Genomic DNA, 18134 nt, shown 5'->3' on the forward strand with positions numbered 1-18134 from the left:
AAATTTGAAACCAGAGTTAAACTAAGCAAGTTTACTGTCGGTTTTTGAAATCACGTAAGAAAAGGGTACAATACAAGCAATGGCACCTTCAGCACCAACACACATAAGAAGTTTAAGAAACTATTCGCTTATGTAAATATCCTCACTTTTCTCATGCAAACTCCATCGAGGCTTGGGTTCACGCTTGGAAAAGAAAATAACACTCATCCGAAACCAAGGTTTCTTCCTTTGGCCAGTTTTTTTACCAGCACGCCTAGATTTTCAGAAGGCGGCAACCACAAAAAACTAGCGTTCAGCAATCTTTTCGATATGATGGTACCGTTAGAAATAGTTGAAGTTAGAGCATACGAGTACCAAGGCGCCAAAATGGGTTATAATTAAGATCATTTTCTGAACAATTAAAATATAATTTGTGCACAGACTGTACCTTCAAAACCAGGGCCCTCTTCTTGTAGCAATCAGGAGTGTTCAGCTTCCAAAATCCAAACAGGCGGCTGGAATGACAACAAACACGCTTTTAGCGTTGGCAGCAATTTCGTCGATCAATGCAAGACCTGACAACCGGTCCAATTCCACACGACGGTCATGGCGAAATATTTTGTGACCTAGCGTCCCTGCTAATACAAGGTCACTACACTTGCGGCTCTTGAGTAGACGCGAACCCCGCGGACAAAGCTTCAGAGTCCAATTTATTGCCATCTACTACAGAATAGCTGCGGCGATAATTATAGAAATTAATATAGTCATATCAGAGACTGAATAATACGGTCGTTTTGCAAACGAAGCTAAAGAAACTTCGACGAAACTTTCATGTTGCGTTTCCGAGCTAGAGGAAAAAAACAGCAGTGATCAGGAGGCGTGGCACGTTCCAGATTTATTTCTACTCGCAAGTAAAAGCAAAGAAACGCATTTAGAAGAGCAGCTTTACGTGATAACCACAGAATGCTCAAGTTTTAGCAATTAACGGAAACAAAATTGGGTCACCGTGTCGGCATTGAGGGGTGTGTGCATTGTTGGGAAGCAGCGTTGGCGCTTCCCTAATGAGACATCCACGAACCTGTCGACCTCAGCCAGTATGGCCAGTTCCTGAGATGTCAAAGGCACGGGCGCTGCTTTATCCGATTCAGGCAACATCTTCGGTTTCCCGAACTGGAGTCGAAACTGTTCAGTTCATCGCACGGGAAAGTTCTTCAACACAGCAAAACAAACTCCCGATGCGATTAACTTTGGGGCTTGTCTAGGCTAGCCGTGGCTTACGACTTCACTAGTATTAAAATGTAAACAACAGTTGGCAACCAAAATTAATTTACATAAAGTTTATTTTTCCACAAATTAAGTTAATAAACAATACCTTGTGTCAATTAAAAGTTTAAAAAAATATTTTTTGCTTAAAATTTACAACTAGAGTGATGTGCAATGTAGCCGATGTAGCTGCCCCTAGCTGCCCAGTTTATCTTTACTCAGCCTTACTGACAGCTACTGACAGTAGTGCTATCGCATTTGAAACTGCACAAGCCACAGACGTTGCTGAACTTGTGCAAACGAAAGTCAGGAAGAGGAACAGACTTTGTTGAGAAGAAATGAAAGTGCGCATAAAGTTTCCTGCAGCGCGTGTCTTGTGCGTGCCCAAGATGGTAGCGTCCTCGCACGGATTTCAACAAAAGTATGGTGCTTGGTATATGGCCTCCGAAATTGTAAGCGCGCTTGCAATCTCGGACGTCATGCTCGATTGAAGCAGACGAAAGGAAGCGCGCACCGAAGTCGCCGTGGTAAAACGTAGCCGAGGCGTAGGCGCAGCAAACAGCTTGCACGCATAACCCCGTTTCCTTGTTATTGCCAATGCGACAGAGATGTGGCAATAGCACGTTTCGCACAAGTTGTTATTCCCCAACGTAACGTGAATTCGCTCTGCCCAGTTGTCCGACCCGGAGTGAGGTTTACATAGCGTGACTTGCTGTTTACCACTGCACTAATAATAACAATTGTAAACACCGAGGTCTAAGAACACAGACCCTTTATATAAGCATTTGGCTTCCATCGAAATGCCGTCACCTCAGCCGGGATTTAATGCAGCGGTCTTCTTTGCGGTCGGGCACCGCAACTACCTCCACATCGTGGCGGGTGATGCAACTACACTCTGGCGAGGCCTCTTTGTATGTATGTATGTATGTATGTATGTATGTATGTATGTATGTATGTATGTATGTATGTATGTATGTATGTATGTATGTATGTATGTATGTATGTATGTATGTATGTATGTATGTATGTATGTATGTGTAATCTGCTTACTTAACATTTGTCATAGTTTTTGCCCTTCCTGTTATAGTCCCTGAAAGGACTGACATAATATGTGAATAAAATAAATAATCATATTGCTGCTTTGGGACCTAAAACTTCAGATATTATTATGGTGAGTCTATAGTTACCAATTTTTATGCCCAACATCAAGGAAAAACTGATTTATTTTTAATGTTCCTTTCTAACATCAATCTTGCTTGGACTGTTCCAAAATTATTCTGTCTGTGTAGTGTAGCACTGAACTCAGTCTACAAACGAATCCTATATATTAGTGCACCACCTGACGCAAAAAAAAAAAAAAATTGTCGGACTAAATGTCAGAAAATGCAAGGATGTTCGGCTTGACCGAAACACAGTCTTCATGAACACAGTCTTCATGAAGACTGTGTTCGGCTTGACCGAAACACAGTCTTCATAATTAACAGCGTTGCCTCAGCACACGTCACCAGTAATGTATGTTTATACGGTCATATAGGAGAGTAATATTCTGTCAAATTACAGTCGTACTGGTGGCATAAAAACCACAAAATCCAGCCTCTCGTCTCTAGTCTCTAACAACACGTCCAAATTTCTGCGACTTGAAGTTATTTCGTAAAATATATATGGCCCGTAACGACGCATTTACCTTATTTCCACGATATACGCCCCACAGCTTTCGTTATCGCTATTAGGTACGTATTCCATTTTGTGAAACCCGAAGTTTTTTTGCCACGCGATGCTAAAAAGTTAAATCACACTGATTACTATGCGAGTAGTTATAATCATCGTTTTCTGGAAGTATAATAACCACCATTGCACTACATGTTAAAAGTCTGTTCATTGTTCTTTTTTACTCACTGTATTCCATATTTTCCTTCCACACTCTTCCATAGTGATCTTGCTCTCACAGTATGCAAATAAATAAATAAATTAGTAAGCGCACAAATAAATAAATAAATTTTCTATAACTCACCTGTGGCTTCAAGACCAAGCTTAGGGTAAAGTTATGGTCCTGTTTTTATAAAACGTAATGCCGTTTTACTCTATTTGGCTACTAATTTCGTGATAAAGTTATATGACATGGCTATACTTTCACTACTTTTCGCTTGAATCCAATTTGCAATGTTCTGAAACCTCCAGGTGGCAGTTGCCAGCTTGCTCTCTCCCTCTTTCCTCTGTGTACATGTGAATCAGTGTATGCAAATCAAATAAATAAATAAATGCGGCTCTTCAAGTCCAGTTAACGGTAACCCTCCATGGCTATACGAGCGGACGCGATCAACTGCTTGAAATATGACTTGAGAGCACCGTCAAGGATGCATAACAAGATGCGCCTTCCACGCAAGCTTGAAAGAGCCCGCAAACTATGTGCTCGATGTCTTAACGTTCAAGGCGGAGACGTCTTCGAACCGAACGGAACAAGGGATCTGTCTTTTATTTTCGTGACGTAACTGCGCGCAGCGAAACAGCGTGCGGCAATTGAAGCCGCTGCGTGCAGTTGCGTTACGTTATCTTAACGTCCACAAATTAGTAGGCGAGACAGGCACCGAAGGTCGCTGTTATCGACCTCTGTGGCTTTCTTTTATCATCATCAATACAGCACTCTGATAACCCGCACGCGAGCGCGTTTGGTGCATTTCTAGAGATAAACTATGCTTATCCGCAACTCACTCGGACGACTTACCTTGTACATCGCAGATGTATCGTGGCCCACTTTATACCGGTAGAGTGGAGCAAAACGAAAGGTATCATCAACAGTATCGTCGTTTATGGTTTTTTAATGAACGCATTGAACAAAAATTTGAGACTGCCACATGATTTTTCACTCACTCAACTGCTGACTTTATTTTCTCGTAAAAAAATAAAACCTACACTGCACGTAGAAAAATACACGAAAAACGAGGAAAGTATCGCTCATGACAACATGACTAGCCCTTAGTTCGGCGGCACCACAGAACAGAAAGACACGTGAGAGAAAAACATACCGAATGTTTCGCAAAAAAAAAAAAAAAGATGCACTGAAGGTAGTCATGCATGGCTCAAGCAGTATCACTTTACGAGCACACTGGCTCGTCTACGCAGGTCAGCGGAGAGTATGATCAACTTTATTAATACAGAAAATGGCGAACGGAGTTCACGGAGTGATGATCGTTTCTTTTCCACTGTCTTTGGCCGTCCATTGGTATTAGAGCACGACTCTCCTCTAGCGAGCTGTATACTGCTGCACTAATTTTGTTGCTATACAGTTTCTCTTATGGTTAACAGCTATGTCGGTGAAGTTATGGAGCTGCCTGCGAGCCTCCGGCAACAATACCCTGATATCGTGTTCACATGAACGTCGGTTCGTGTTTGTCCGAGCAGAAACTTTCCTTTATGGCGTCATATTATTGCCGCGTATGTGCGTCCTACATGCATGTAGACGGCTGCGAGAGCAATTTCAGTCGGTTTGCTGTGCGTGCAGCATCGGATAAACTTGACGCCTTGAATGAAGACGAGATCGACACTTTACAAGGGCCGGAACGAGCGCAACACGCAAGGCACTGTCCCACAGCGCAAAACTAGCATTTTCATACACACGGCATAACTGACAAAACTCTAGCACAGAGGTAACAACCGACAGACGGCCAAGACAACCAAAGTTCTCTTTAGGCCTTCGGTGGTTCGCTGTTATGGCAAATTACATCTTTATTTAGGTTTACTGTGAACGGAAAAAGGTAAGTAATCTGAACAACTGTGGTATCAGGAGAAAAATGTTTACGTACGCATTTTTCAGCGCGAACGTGCAAATTTGATTCAGTTTTAACTTGAGCCATGCTTGTATACCTTGTGCTCTAGGGAACACAACATTTCATGTATTATCTACTAACAATGAGAAAAAAAAAAGGACAGCATTACCCAAAAGAGTAGATTGCAAAAAAAAATAAAAACTAATGTCGAGCGTGCACAGACATGGGTCAGATGGCACAATGAGAACTCTTGCCAACATGGCGGGTACATGTATGGACTGTGTAAAACCACGTGACATGTCCTGTTCACACGCAGAAGCAGTCTATGTGTGGTTTTTGCAGACCTTCTCAACTTCGCAAGACAGCGACATATGCGTTACACTGAAACCTGTCATCATACATACTGTTCATACCTCAGACAGCCAGCGTCATACGAGGTATATAAGTATATAGGCGGCAGGATTGTCGTTACACAAACGCGTTCCTGTATGACGCTGACGAAGCCCAGCAAGCGACAAGACTAAATCGATCTAGTTGAAGCAAAGTATATTCTATTAAAAATCAGTTCTCACGGGAAGACCGAAGTTCCCGTGCTTCACTATGACAACAAAACCCACAACCCTCCGGTGTGTACGCCAGCATGACGTCACAGACTACAATGTACGTCACGGGAATCGACTCCAATGTAGAGCTATACGATAAAAGTGCGGTAACGCCCGAAGGCGTGGTTTCATGCCTTCCTTTATATTGCTCGGGGGACCCAATACTGTAGGCGTTGACTCGAGCTTCTTCCGCAGCGGTGCTGCATGAGCAAAGAACCGAAACCAGGAACTCCAACCACAGCGGACATTTCTCGCATTTAGATGGTCTTGTACAGGAAGAATTGGCATCGCGCTGCGTACAGATGAGTGTTCACTCCCTTTGATCGTCATCATCATCGTCATCAGCCTGACTACGGCCACTGCAGGGTGAAGTACTCTCCCATGCACCACCAATTAACCCGGTCCCACATGTGCTTTCTGCTTCCTCGTTACACCTGCAAACTTCTTAATCTAATCTGCATGCCCACTTAACTTCGCCTCCCTCTAGCACATGCCTTCTCTGGAAATCCAGTCAGTTACCCTTAATGGCCAGCGGTTATCCTGTCAACGCACGACGCCTCCCGACTCGTGTCTATTTCTTTTTTTTTTATTATTTCAACTGATATTCTTAACCCTGGTTCGTTCCTTGACCCACTCTGCTCTCCTCTTGTATCTTAAGGTTACACCTATCGCTTCCTTTTCCATTGCTTTTCCATTGCATGTCTTTCCACGTAAATGTAACACAGGATATTGTTTTCACGATAAACCAGTATAAATAGGAACGGCCACGGTAAACCAACCCAGAAATGCCACGCAAGCAAGGATATTATGAGTACGTACAGTGAGCTGGCGCGGGAACCTTACGGTAGCGGCGCCCCCTGCTTTTTGGTTTCTGCACTTCCTTCTGACATTATCCCAAGTTTTTTTGTTTTTTTTTACACAGCATTTCATAAAGCAGAGACCATTTGGCACTGTTGCGACGTAAGTCGCGTGGCCTATTTGCGCATTTACAAGCTACATGCTGAGATAGCATCTGCATATACAACGGCCGGAGCATCGCGATGTAAAACAATACTGCACACAGGAAAATAGGAACAAACAACATTTTGTGCTCTATGGTTCTACATAACGTATCGCAGCATGCAGCCACGAAGGAAAACGAGAGAGAGAGAGATAGAGAGGAAAGGCAGGGATGGTAACCAGTTCGGCATAACCGGTACACTGCCCTGCATTTAGTCTGGCTGATGTCATGCAGCCAGACAAAATTACTAACGCATGATACTAAGTTAATTATATAGTTGCTAAGATAAAAACACTTCTCGCTAGACAAAGTAGTCACAATGAAAATAATGGACCCACGAGAACTTTTTTTTGAGCGCTGGCGGCTGTGACATACGTTCTAAGGAAACGTAAAATGAAATGCCTTCTGCATGCTTACACTGAGCTTCTTCCTACTCACATACACATCTAAAAAATATAAAAATGCGATATTGTATACCTTCGTACCATACGGTAAAAAACACAATTTCCTAGAAAACATGAATTACGAATAGTTTCCTGAGGTCCATTAAACGCGAGATCATTTTTTTGTGGCCATGCACTGTGCTGGTCTGTACACGGTGTTATTCGGGACAAAATGCACGAACTAACCACGTATGTCGATTTGCATGGTATCAATCTAGCGACAGCACACGCTAAATTGATTGCCAACTCGCAACAGACATCCAAATCAACACTACTTCTTTAAAGGGTGCTATAGTGTCTTCCCAGATACTCACGATCCCGCCCCGCTGCTTCTTCGACGATAATCACGGATTCACAGATGGCAGGGTCTACAATCTTCGAGGAAATAGCCAGGCTACCGTACTTCGGTGAACGAGCGGTACTAATGAATAATGCGGTCAGCCTCCAGTCTTGTCAACAAAGGGACACAACCACGTGCATACGTCAAAGCAGAGATCACGGAGTGCATCGGAAGAAGCAAACGATTCCTCTGGGATTGAGCACTATGCTAAACATCGCCGAATTCCGTCATCCCAATATACGGCGCACATTTGAACCAGTCAGAAAGACGCTATAGCACCAGCTGTTGGCCTAACGTTGCCACAATGTTGTGAATGGCGCCTTAACGTTGTAGACATTGCTTCAACGTTATGGCAACAAAGCGTGCTACTTAGGTGTAATGACCCTCCGTGCCAATCAAAGAGGATAAGACGGCGGTATCGAAAACATGGCAGAATTTGACAATGCCCAGATTGTTTCATGGATATGTGGGGTTTAACGTCCCAAAACCATCATATGATTATGAGACACGCCGTAGTGATTGCTGCGGCATCACATCTTTGGAGCCGGAAACACGGGTTCTTCCTGAAACCCGATGATGACTTGGAGCGTTCAGGGTTCTCGCGGAGAAATGCAGACTACGCGCAAAAAAAAAAAAAATGTGTCGCCAGTATCGAAATACGTATTGCAGAACGATCCGTGCTGACGTCATCGTAGTGGCCAGCGCGTCGGTCAGCTGACGACCGCACGCTGCCCGGACTCGTAGGTTGGATTCTGGAAGTTGGACACGGCATTCTTGAAGATGGGGTTCGTGTCCTGCGATGAGAAAAACGAGAGCCTCGTTTACTCGCATTGTCAACGCGCGCGGGAATCAGACCAGATAGAGAACCAATTAAAGCAGTTCCCCGAACGGTCAACGACGACAGGATGGGAACGTCACCTGAGGTCGTACCAATTCCCCATATCCTCCACACTGCTTACCAAAGCAAATACAGTGCCTTAAACACAGAAGGCGTTCATAAATGACGTACGTTAATTATCTCCAAACGATATGATGATCTAATAGTAGTGAGAGCAGAATTCTGGTTTAGTCGATTGCTTAAGCCTGTGCAACCAATAAAGACACGAACGCAAGAGTGAGTATGAATTCTCGCGTCCATGCATGCCTTTCTTATCGTGCAGCCATAATCAACTAATGAAAGTCCTATGTTTAACTCACCGAGAAGCTCCTTAATCAGGGGAGCTTCAGAAAAAGTGCCGTATTACCAAGTACCATCGACACGTCACCAAACTTAAGTGCTAAACTGCTCCAGGCACACATTCCTTGAGAATTACATCGACATAAATCATCCTCGTTAGTTAAAAATAAAATGAAAGACGAAGCTTGATGCTTGAATTTTGTGCTTAAATGTCAGCGCCTGATCTTCAACATGACTTAGAAGTGTGGCAGCTTGGGCTAGTTGGTATACATGACGATAGTTATAGCGCCAGTGCGCTCGTGTCCTTGTCTCTTTGTCGTCGTTCTGCTCTCGCGCTATAACTATCTTCAATATGACGTCGCAGGTTTGGAAGCGTTTCTCCTCTTTCTTTTTTTTTGTTTTTGTGGAGCTCGCTATGCTTAAGCCTGGTTCCCTCAGAGCACAACGCGATTGATGTTTACCGATAAAGAACTATACGTTGGCCCGAGCGGACGCCTTCAGGCCCAAGCGGACGCCTTCAGTCAGGGTACCACGTTGGAAAAGCATCAAGCAGGTCGCAGGCGCATCTTCAGTCAGCGTCGTTATACGAGCACGGAACCACTGTTTCAGCTCGAGACTAGATCCCACATGGATGTTTGTACATCGTGTCCTTTAACCGTAGCCTCAGAGAATCGTATACCGACGCACAGGTCAAGCATCCGGGAGGGCACGTACGTTCAAACACCGTACGGTAAGTCACACACGCCACATGCATATGCCGCTCTGCTGGGGCCGCGGCCGGCACATAGACTCACCGTTCCCCACTGGGTGTTCTTGATCTCCTTGTCGAACTTCTCGTACTCGACGCGGTCCCTGAGGTAGACGAGGAAGCGAGCGATGCACACCACGAGCAGGCCGACCAGCACGATGCCGCCCACCAGGCCTCCCACGATGTACCACGTGAGCGCCTCGCGGCCGCAGTCTGCAACGGCGTGTTGGGGAACGTTTGTGGGAGGACGAAGACGAGAAGATAAAGAGAAACACGACGGTTATTTCGCGGTACAAGCCTCGTACCGCGAAATTTAGGGCCACGCAGAAGACCGCCAATCTTTGAAAAACACATATTTGAATGCGAAAATACGGGGATCAAAAATACATTACTAATAAGGTCAAAACCTGAATCGGGTACATCACCATCAAGAAAAAAATGATCAAAATCTAGAAATACAGCAACATCAATGAGTACATAATCTCGCTATTTGCTTCAGCAGGATGACACGTGCAGATTCAGTCACGAAGAACTCGTATCTTCGGAACGAGTTCAGTGCGCAAGCGAGTGCGAAGCCAGCGCCGAATGTGCCGGGTTGGTACATCCTATACGTACAGGACGGGCAAAATGCGCTTTAGAAGTGCTGACTCATCTGCCGAGCAAGAATCGAACACGGCGTTAACTGTCACGAACATCTGCACTCTTTCTCTCTCTCTCTCTCCTGCTCGCGAGCCGTGCCCTGCATGCAAAACAAATTAAAAGCAATAACTTTGTATAAACTTACGATGTACAACAACTAATAAATATGCCTATAGCCATTTCTCGTGAGCATAATCTTTCGAGCCAAGTAGTACCGCAGCAATCTAATTTTCGATTACTCGCTACACGCTGCGCCCTATACCTTAACCAGAAGTGTCGGAATACGTCAGTGAAGGAAAATGTTTGAAAAAAAAATCCTACGTGTCAAGAGATTTGATGTATCGGCTTAGAAAGATGAATCTGCACGAGTACGCTATCATATCGGCTCCTTCCCGATTCATTATGACATATGTGGTAAATATGTCTGTCTACACGCAACAATAGGGACTGCTAGTTGCAACTAAGCAGGTTGTCATATATATAGAAAGACTCGCTCTCTGGATTTCGTGCCGACCGGTTGTGCCCCGCGATCTCCGACGACCGCGCAGCTCTGGCTGACTGGGCTCCCCCTACGCCATCTCCTGACGCCGACAAGAGCTCTCGCCGAGTGGTGCCCCGTCCTCGGATTCCTGCGACCGTGTCCGTCTTTCCTATCTTCTTGCTTCTGGGTGTCGCTGTCCCTGTGCCACGCTCTCCCTCTCTATACCTTTATTTCTATCATTTTGTTCCCTCCTTACCCTTATCCCTAGTGAGCTACTGTTGAGGTGTCCTCCCCTTGATAGACAGTTACGGGGCTCACTCTTCTTTTTATTCAATATCACTCACACACACATATATACAAAAGAACGCACTCGGAACAACCAACACTCAAAGACGACACGATTTCATTAGGTGTCACGTCTCGATCCTCACCTTTTGTGGTCTGCGCCCTGATGACCAGTTCGTTCTGCTCGTCGTAGGAATAGACGAACGAGAAGGAGCAGCTGTCGTCGTCCTTGAAGATGCACTTGCGCTCTTCGGGATCGGTTGCTGCGAGGCGAAGCACACCTTACGCTATCGTTCTCGAGACGCAGCCGTCTTTGGAGATATTACGCGAACACAGACGGCTAAATTGTGTACGAAATCGCCCTGAAGTTGTCACGAATTAGCCACCGAGCACATCGGTGCGACCACGGTGCTTGAAGCTTCGCGCATGAAAAGAATGGTCACGTGTCTCTTGTTGATTCTACGAAACACACCAGTTTAGATAGCTAATATATATATATATATATATATATATATATATATATATATATATATATATATATATATATATATATATATATATATATATATATATATATATATATATATATATATATATCCTACTTTTAAATTCACATATAAACCCATAAAAAGTGGATGGAGAGAAGGCCGCTGTGGTAGCTCAGTGGTTAGAGCATCGAACGCGTTATTCGAAGGTCGTGGGTTCGATTCCTGCTCACGGCTGGTTATTTTTTCATCCACTTTTCTTTCTTCTTATTTACATTGCATTGGTTCTAATAACTTCCCCTGTACATTCCTTGGCATTACTGTCTGTTAGATCTCATTAATATTGTGTCTAAACACGGAAAAACGAGCCCTTAGATATACACTTCTTTCCCTAATATATATATATATATATATATATATATATATATATATATATATATATATATATATATATATATATATATATATATATATATATATATATAGGAGGCAAGGAGGCGCGGCAAGGGGAAGGCAGATCATAAAGAGAAAACCAAGATGCCAAAGATGATATAGCAACGGCTATATTCGAAAGCACATCCAAATTAATTAGCGATGAAATAACCTTGAAACCAGCAATTAGACGAACTCTCACATGTTGGACGCAATACCGACCACAAGGTAGGGGCGGCGTCAGCAGAAGGTATGCGGGGGCTGGGGCGCTTCCCCCCCATATATTTCCCCCTGCCCCCCTTTGCCACCCCCCCCAAGAGCAAGCATAATGTAAACACAACACATATGTGCTCAGCTTACCTGCTGCCACGAAGGAACACATTTGACGTGGCTACGCCCCCCCCCCCCCCTGGTAAACAAATCCTGGCACCTCCCCTGACCACAGGGTGGAGAGTTCATACTAGCTATTTAATCACTAAGCTCTCTAACTTTTTAAACTTACTGACTGCATTACGTGTTTTTCATTTCCGCAAAACACGAGAACGAACCCCACAGGAAAAACGAAAATGATATAGCCAGCGGACGCGCGCATGCAATGACTAAACGTGTATGAAGAAAAAACAATGACTATAAACATCCATGAAGCGTTGCTCGTGATGGAGGTTGGTGTGGGTGCAAACCATTTCACCGACCAACTCGAACCCAAGAAACGGCGAGAAAGCTCCCGCACCTTCGGCGACGTCCACGGGTTGTATGTTGAGCGAGCTGCAGTTGAGGCGGCACTCTTCCTCGCTCATCTCGCCCGACTGGAAGACGACGCACTGGACGCAGCTGCGGAACTCCGAGCACCGGCCCACGCAGGCCTGCGAAGCGTAATACCAACCGCGCTGTTCACCAACAGGACGGTAACAGGCTAAAGGTTTGCGCCCTGGCCCACCGGATTGAACAAATAAGTAAATAAAACGGCGGTAGCCTCCATCACCAATAATAATATCGGGGGTTTCACGTGCAAAACTACTCTACGTATATGAAACACACCTTAGTGGAGGGCTGCGGAAATTTTGACCGTCCGGAGTTCTTTAATGTGCACTGAAATCACACACTACACAGGCCTCCATCGTACACATAGCATATGTCGCCTTCATCGAAAATGGGACCGCCGCAGCCGGCATCGAACCGCGGCCCTCGGTTCCGCAGCATGTAACCGCAACGAACGTATACCCCCGTGACGAGTGTAACGCCATAGGCACCCGACAGTGGACCAGAGGGCGCAACGAACCTCTTTGGGCCGCCTCAGCATTGTTGGTACCGATCGCCAGAGGTACCAAGAAAGTGAAACTCTCGCTGAACACATTGAGAAACTTGTCAATGCCCTTTTTGACGCGTTTTCAAAGAACGCTTACATAATCAACCATCACCCCCTGCTCACAACTAAAAAAAGAAAATAATATGCACGTGCAACTTGCAAGTCCGGTGTAGCCGCGCCTACTCGCTAGGTTACGCATTTGGAAGACTCGGTTTTGCTGCGCCCACTCGCTAGGCTGTGTGTTCTGGCGCCACCATGAGATCTCGTAAACTGCATTGCCGGGTGCCTATAAACAGTGAATTAAGTCACGCGCCTTCGCGATGCATTGTCCCACGCGTGGGTGCATACGGGTATAGAGTGCACGTACCGCGCAGTCCTGGCAGAAGGGTCCCGCGAAGCGTCCCCGGGCGTCGGCGTGGCACACGCAGCGTCCGCAAACGCACTCCCCGTGGCCCGAGCACAGGCGGCCGCTGTCCTGAGGCGCCACGCACGTGTCGGCGGCCGTGGGGCACTCGCACGCCGAGCCCTGCCATCCGGGTCGGCAGCGGCACTCGCCGCCGCAGCAGACGCCCCGCTCGGGTCCTCCGCAGACGCGGCCCTCGGAGTCGCGCTCGCACGAGAACGTGTCGCACTCGCACCACTGGCCGAACACGCGACCTCCCGGAACGCCCTGCGTCAGGACACGTACGTGTGCACTTGCGTGAACATGCGAATCCTGCACGGCGCGGGGGCCATACTCGTATCAGTGACATCTGCAGCTAGGAAGGCATGCAGCCAGCTGCGTCTGTATAAGGGAAAGAACTGTTTCCTAGAACGAATGGAAAGGAAAAGTGGAAACATGCACGCAAACTGAAGACAGAGTAACAGGAAATAATGTAAAGAAGATGAAGAGAGAAAGACGGTAAAAGAATGTAAGATATATATAACTTAAGCTGTCCTTCGTTTTCTGCTTCTGCACAATCATATCCACAACGGTCTTGCCAATTTCCTCACGAGACGAAGGACAACCACTATCGGTTTTAATTAAGTGTTCAAGATGGGTATAGAATCAGCGACTTGAAAAAAAAAGAAAAAAAAGCACGAACAACGCTCAAATGAAATTACTTTGTATTACCTCACGTGTTCTGTTATTTCTAAGTATACTGACTATCAAGATATTAGTCACCGACATTGGACGTATATATGTTATTAGCGGAGTTCGTTGACTCACATGTCTGCAAACGAGCTATATACATGCAGGCCAAATGAGCGCTTATCGCGCAATCGGCAGCTGCCGCGGGCACGAAGACGACGCGTGCTCGCCACTGATGAAGGAAAAAAAAAAAGATCATCGCTAAATGCGAGAGGTGTCACAGCTGCGTGCGTTGTATACTCACTGGTGGATCGTAGCACTTGCATTCGCCGCAGACGCAGTCACCGCGGTGTGAACACAGCTCAGCGCTCGAGTTGTCACTGTGGGAGGAAATAGAACCAAGTAGCATAAATGTGCATGCGTTAGAATTATTCTGTAATAGTTACTCTGATCACCTCGAGAGACCAACACCATGCAGCCCAAAAATGGTGATGTTATGCGACTGAATATGATAGCTATAGGCCAGCAACAGCCGCCTGTCGATTTCACAAGCTCTCATACAGCATCTCGCATATGTGTGTGTGTGTGTTCGTTTGTTGGGTGGGCGGGGGGTACACGCACTTTGCATAATTTCGTGCGTCTTTATATGTGTGCACGTATACGTGTATATGCATAACAAAAAGAAATGTTGCAAACTTCGGGGGGGGGGGGGGGGTGAGTAGTTAAATCATCCACCCCTACCCAACCCATTCGCCACGCTTCAAGCACCCAGGATACTCACTGACACTTTCTGACGCATCGCCCCGCAAGTCGCAAGTACACGTATACATGCACACTTGACCTACATCTACATATATTGGCGTGCGCAGAGTTAACCACAATGCAACACCCCCTCCCCTCCTATAGTGAGTTTTTAAATGAAACAAGCTACGCAATGGACAGAAAAATGAATGTGAAGCGATGACATGCATCTCACCAAAGCTTGCTTTGTTTCCCGGCTATCCGAAAGGAAATGTGGGACGTGAACAAACATTTCCATCTAGGTACATGTCCTCGGGCGCCATTATTAAAAGCAATCCACATGACCATAATTCTGCACCTACAATAATGGTTGATTTATATGTGGGGTTTAACGTCCCTAAACCACCATACTGATTATGAAAGACGCCGTAGTGGAGGGTTCCGGAAATTTCGACCACCTGGGGTTCTTTAACGTGCACCCGAATCTGAGCACACGGGCCTACAACATTTTCGCCTTACAATAATGGCAGGACAGGTCCGAGAAGGTAAAGATATGAGGCAGACTTGGCCATCCCTGTCACAGGCAGGTCTGCCCCCTACGCCACCTTTGTGTGCGCACGTATGTTTTTTTTTTCTTTTTTTACGCATAGCCGCTTCAATAAAACTTCTGTGTTGGGCCAGTTGGTGTTGAATTACGGACATATTTAGTACAAAACTCGAAAGCAAACACATTGTGAAAAAAAAAAGAGGAAGGACACAGTGTAGAGCGGTCCGCTTCGGTGGATCAGTAAACAAGTTCGGCTGCTGACCCGAAGGGTCACGGGTTCGATTCCGGCTGCCGCGGTAGCATTCCAATGGAGCCGCAATGGTAGAGGCCCGTGTGTCGCGCCATGTCAGTTCACGTTCAAGAACACCGGAAATTTACGCAGCCCGCCACTACGGCGTCTGTCATATTCACATGGTGGTTTTAGGACGTTAAACCCAAATTATCAAAGTAACACAGCGCTCGCCCAGTGCAGTGTCTTCCTTTTTTTTTTTTTCAGGATTCCTCTACTTTCCACTTTTGCGCTATAAATACCACGTGCTAAATTCACAGCATGATGCGAAAGAAAGACAGTCCTAATGGTTCCTTGCGTACTGACCTCCGGCACAGCGCCGTGTGCTGCTCCAACTGGCTGCCCAGGCACTCGCAGTGCTTGCCGTAGAAGCTGGTCTCGCACTCGCAGGCGCCGCACACAGCACTGCCGCGGCCGCTGCACGCGCTGCTGTTCGCCTCCTGAGACAACCATGGGTGTATACGTGTGAGTAACGTGAAGCTTAAGATACGTTTATCCTACATAATCACTCTCGTTTAGTCCATCACCCTTGAAACGACTCGCTATGAACTGGCGATAGCATCTGCTTAATCTGGCGAGGGCGTTACCTGGAAGTGGTGATAACAGATTTAAAAAGAAGAAGAAGATGCGTATCTACTGTCGATCATCGCCTTATATTATGAGTTCTTTGCAGCTGAGAGCATCTGATTAGTTCTGACGACGGAAGCTAATTCTATGCAGTCTCAGGCGTACCGCTGCTACACCCAGTATGAAATCGCCCTGCCACCATTGATAAAGAACAGCGCTTTCGCAAAAGCCAAGAGGAGGCAGCAAACACACTAGAACGGTCTTGTCTCCCGTTAGTCTCATCTTGTATCGTTCAAAGAAGCCGTTCTCTTATTTGTGCGTAGCAGCCGGCAGAAGCGAGCCTGCAATTCATTATACGTTTCATAACAACTTCACCGCAATACAGTGAGGTAGTGAGACGAAGCGTACATGGTGTACCATGGCGAAGGAAAACGGGAATTTGATCAAGTGCTACTTCAACAACCTACACATTCTATAGCATGCTTTGCCGGTTCCTCCAGTGGCTAGCAGTGGGGGGAGGATCATATGATTAGACTTGAATAGGTTCGTTGGTTAGAATCTCACCGAGGCGTCCGAGATCCGCTGCCCGCGCTGCGACAACTGCGCGGACAGCCAGGCAAGCCTTAGTTGTGTACGAGCAGCAACGACGGATCACCGTGGTTCCAGTTATGATCCCTTCGTTGCCTTTTAGGTAACGTCACGCACCACCAATTTTCGCTGTATTCCGAAGTTCGGTCCCGGTGTTTCCATTTAACCACAACTCATGTAAGCATTGCGGTGAAGGCTTTCGAGATCAAAGGCAACACGGGCAGGCAACATGCGCACTCACCACGACGTCCTGGCAGGCGCAGCGGCAGATCGGCTCCACGCGCACCTGCACGTACTCGTTCACCCCTACGGGGGATATTCGGAACGCCGTGCTCTGGCCCCCCTGGACGCCGTCGCCGGGACACTGCTCCAGCTCCACGGTCACCTGGAACTCGATCTGCAGGTACATGCACACACGCAGGCCCTCAGCGTATTGTATGAAAGAGTTCATTCACGTGCGCAGACGAGGCAACGCCTGTCGCTACAAGAGCAATGGATCGAGATATCGGTCCGTAAAGGTACATTGTATGATAAGTCATGACATCGCTATCTTTCTCAAACAATATTTATACTTTCAAAGAAAGTGGGGCGCAGTTCACACATGCGTGAAATTTTAGAATATGAGAAAAGAACCGTATGCATGGGAATCAAGAACACACACAGAGTGCGAAGCACAGACCCTCGACAGCTATTACTTGCAAGTTCGCAGTATACCTTGGTAATGCAGGATTTTCTTTTGGCCACAAGACAAAGCTTTTGATACAGGAACTAATACAAAATTTATAAGGCACGTTCGTGCCGTCAAAGTACTTAATGAACACGAAATGCGCGACAGGTTGCGTCACGCGTTCTGTGCACGGTGCTAAACGAAGTTGGAGCAGTTCTACAACTTTACCGACCACCAGCAGCGGCACATAGTACAGCGATTTCTGTCAATACGCATGCCGCGTCGAAATGGCTGCTAATTCTGCTGTGCAACAAATGCACTTTACCATATATGGGAGTCCGAGACTCAGCAATACCACCCATCACTGAACCAAACGTCGAGTGGTGGAAGGTCTGGCTTAACAAGCTCAAGCCTTGAAGACCGGCGATGTCTGGCGCGCTGTCGGCTCAGACCCACGGCATTCTGGACTACAGGGACTCCATTCACCTTAATTGAGCGACTGCCACCGACTCTCTTTCGCATATAGTTTATTCCGCCGGGCACACTCGCTTCGAAATACATTTCGAAAGCTTTCGCCAAAGTTATTGCGCTGACTAAGTGTTGCACGTTCCACGATCTACACGCGTTGTTTTCGAGCTCACCTCGTCGCCGACTTTAATGCCATCGCAGGCGTTGCTCAGACCTCTGGAACTAGACCTGCGAGCAAAACGTCACCATTA

At 46.4% G+C, this 18134-nt stretch overlaps 2 protein-coding genes across 3 annotated transcripts in view; both read right to left on the minus strand.

Annotated features, from left to right (window-relative positions):
• Positions 1–1231, minus strand: part of Utx (Utx histone demethylase) — a 150548-nt gene extending 149317 nt beyond the window's left edge. For both annotated transcript variants that reach the window (XM_075890250.1, XM_075890249.1), the window contains exons 1-2: positions 1058–1231; positions 428–494 (exon numbers count right to left, since the gene is read on the minus strand). In XM_075890250.1, the coding sequence (XP_075746365.1) occupies positions 428–494; positions 1058–1134 (144 nt within the window). In that variant the 5' untranslated portion in view covers positions 1135–1231. The remainder of the gene's footprint in view (positions 1–427; positions 495–1057) is intronic.
• A 2867-nt stretch (positions 1232–4098) lies between these two features.
• Positions 4099–18134, minus strand: part of LOC119159730 (integrin beta-PS) — a 59477-nt gene continuing 45441 nt past the window's right edge. Inside the window, exons 13-21 of the mRNA XM_037412576.2 lie at positions 18057–18111; positions 16990–17145; positions 15900–16033; positions 14321–14396; positions 13312–13614; positions 12369–12501; positions 10868–10984; positions 9363–9529; positions 4099–8185 (exon numbers count right to left, since the gene is read on the minus strand). Of these exons, the coding sequence (XP_037268473.1) occupies positions 8102–8185; positions 9363–9529; positions 10868–10984; positions 12369–12501; positions 13312–13614; positions 14321–14396; positions 15900–16033; positions 16990–17145; positions 18057–18111 (1225 nt within the window). The 3' untranslated portion in view covers positions 4099–8101. The remainder of the gene's footprint in view (positions 8186–9362; positions 9530–10867; positions 10985–12368; positions 12502–13311; positions 13615–14320; positions 14397–15899; positions 16034–16989; positions 17146–18056; positions 18112–18134) is intronic.

The sequence above is a fragment of the Rhipicephalus microplus genome, chromosome 1 (assembly GCF_043290135.1).
Source record: "Rhipicephalus microplus isolate Deutch F79 chromosome 1, USDA_Rmic, whole genome shotgun sequence".
Classification (NCBI taxonomy): Eukaryota; Metazoa; Arthropoda; class Arachnida; order Ixodida; family Ixodidae; genus Rhipicephalus; species Rhipicephalus microplus.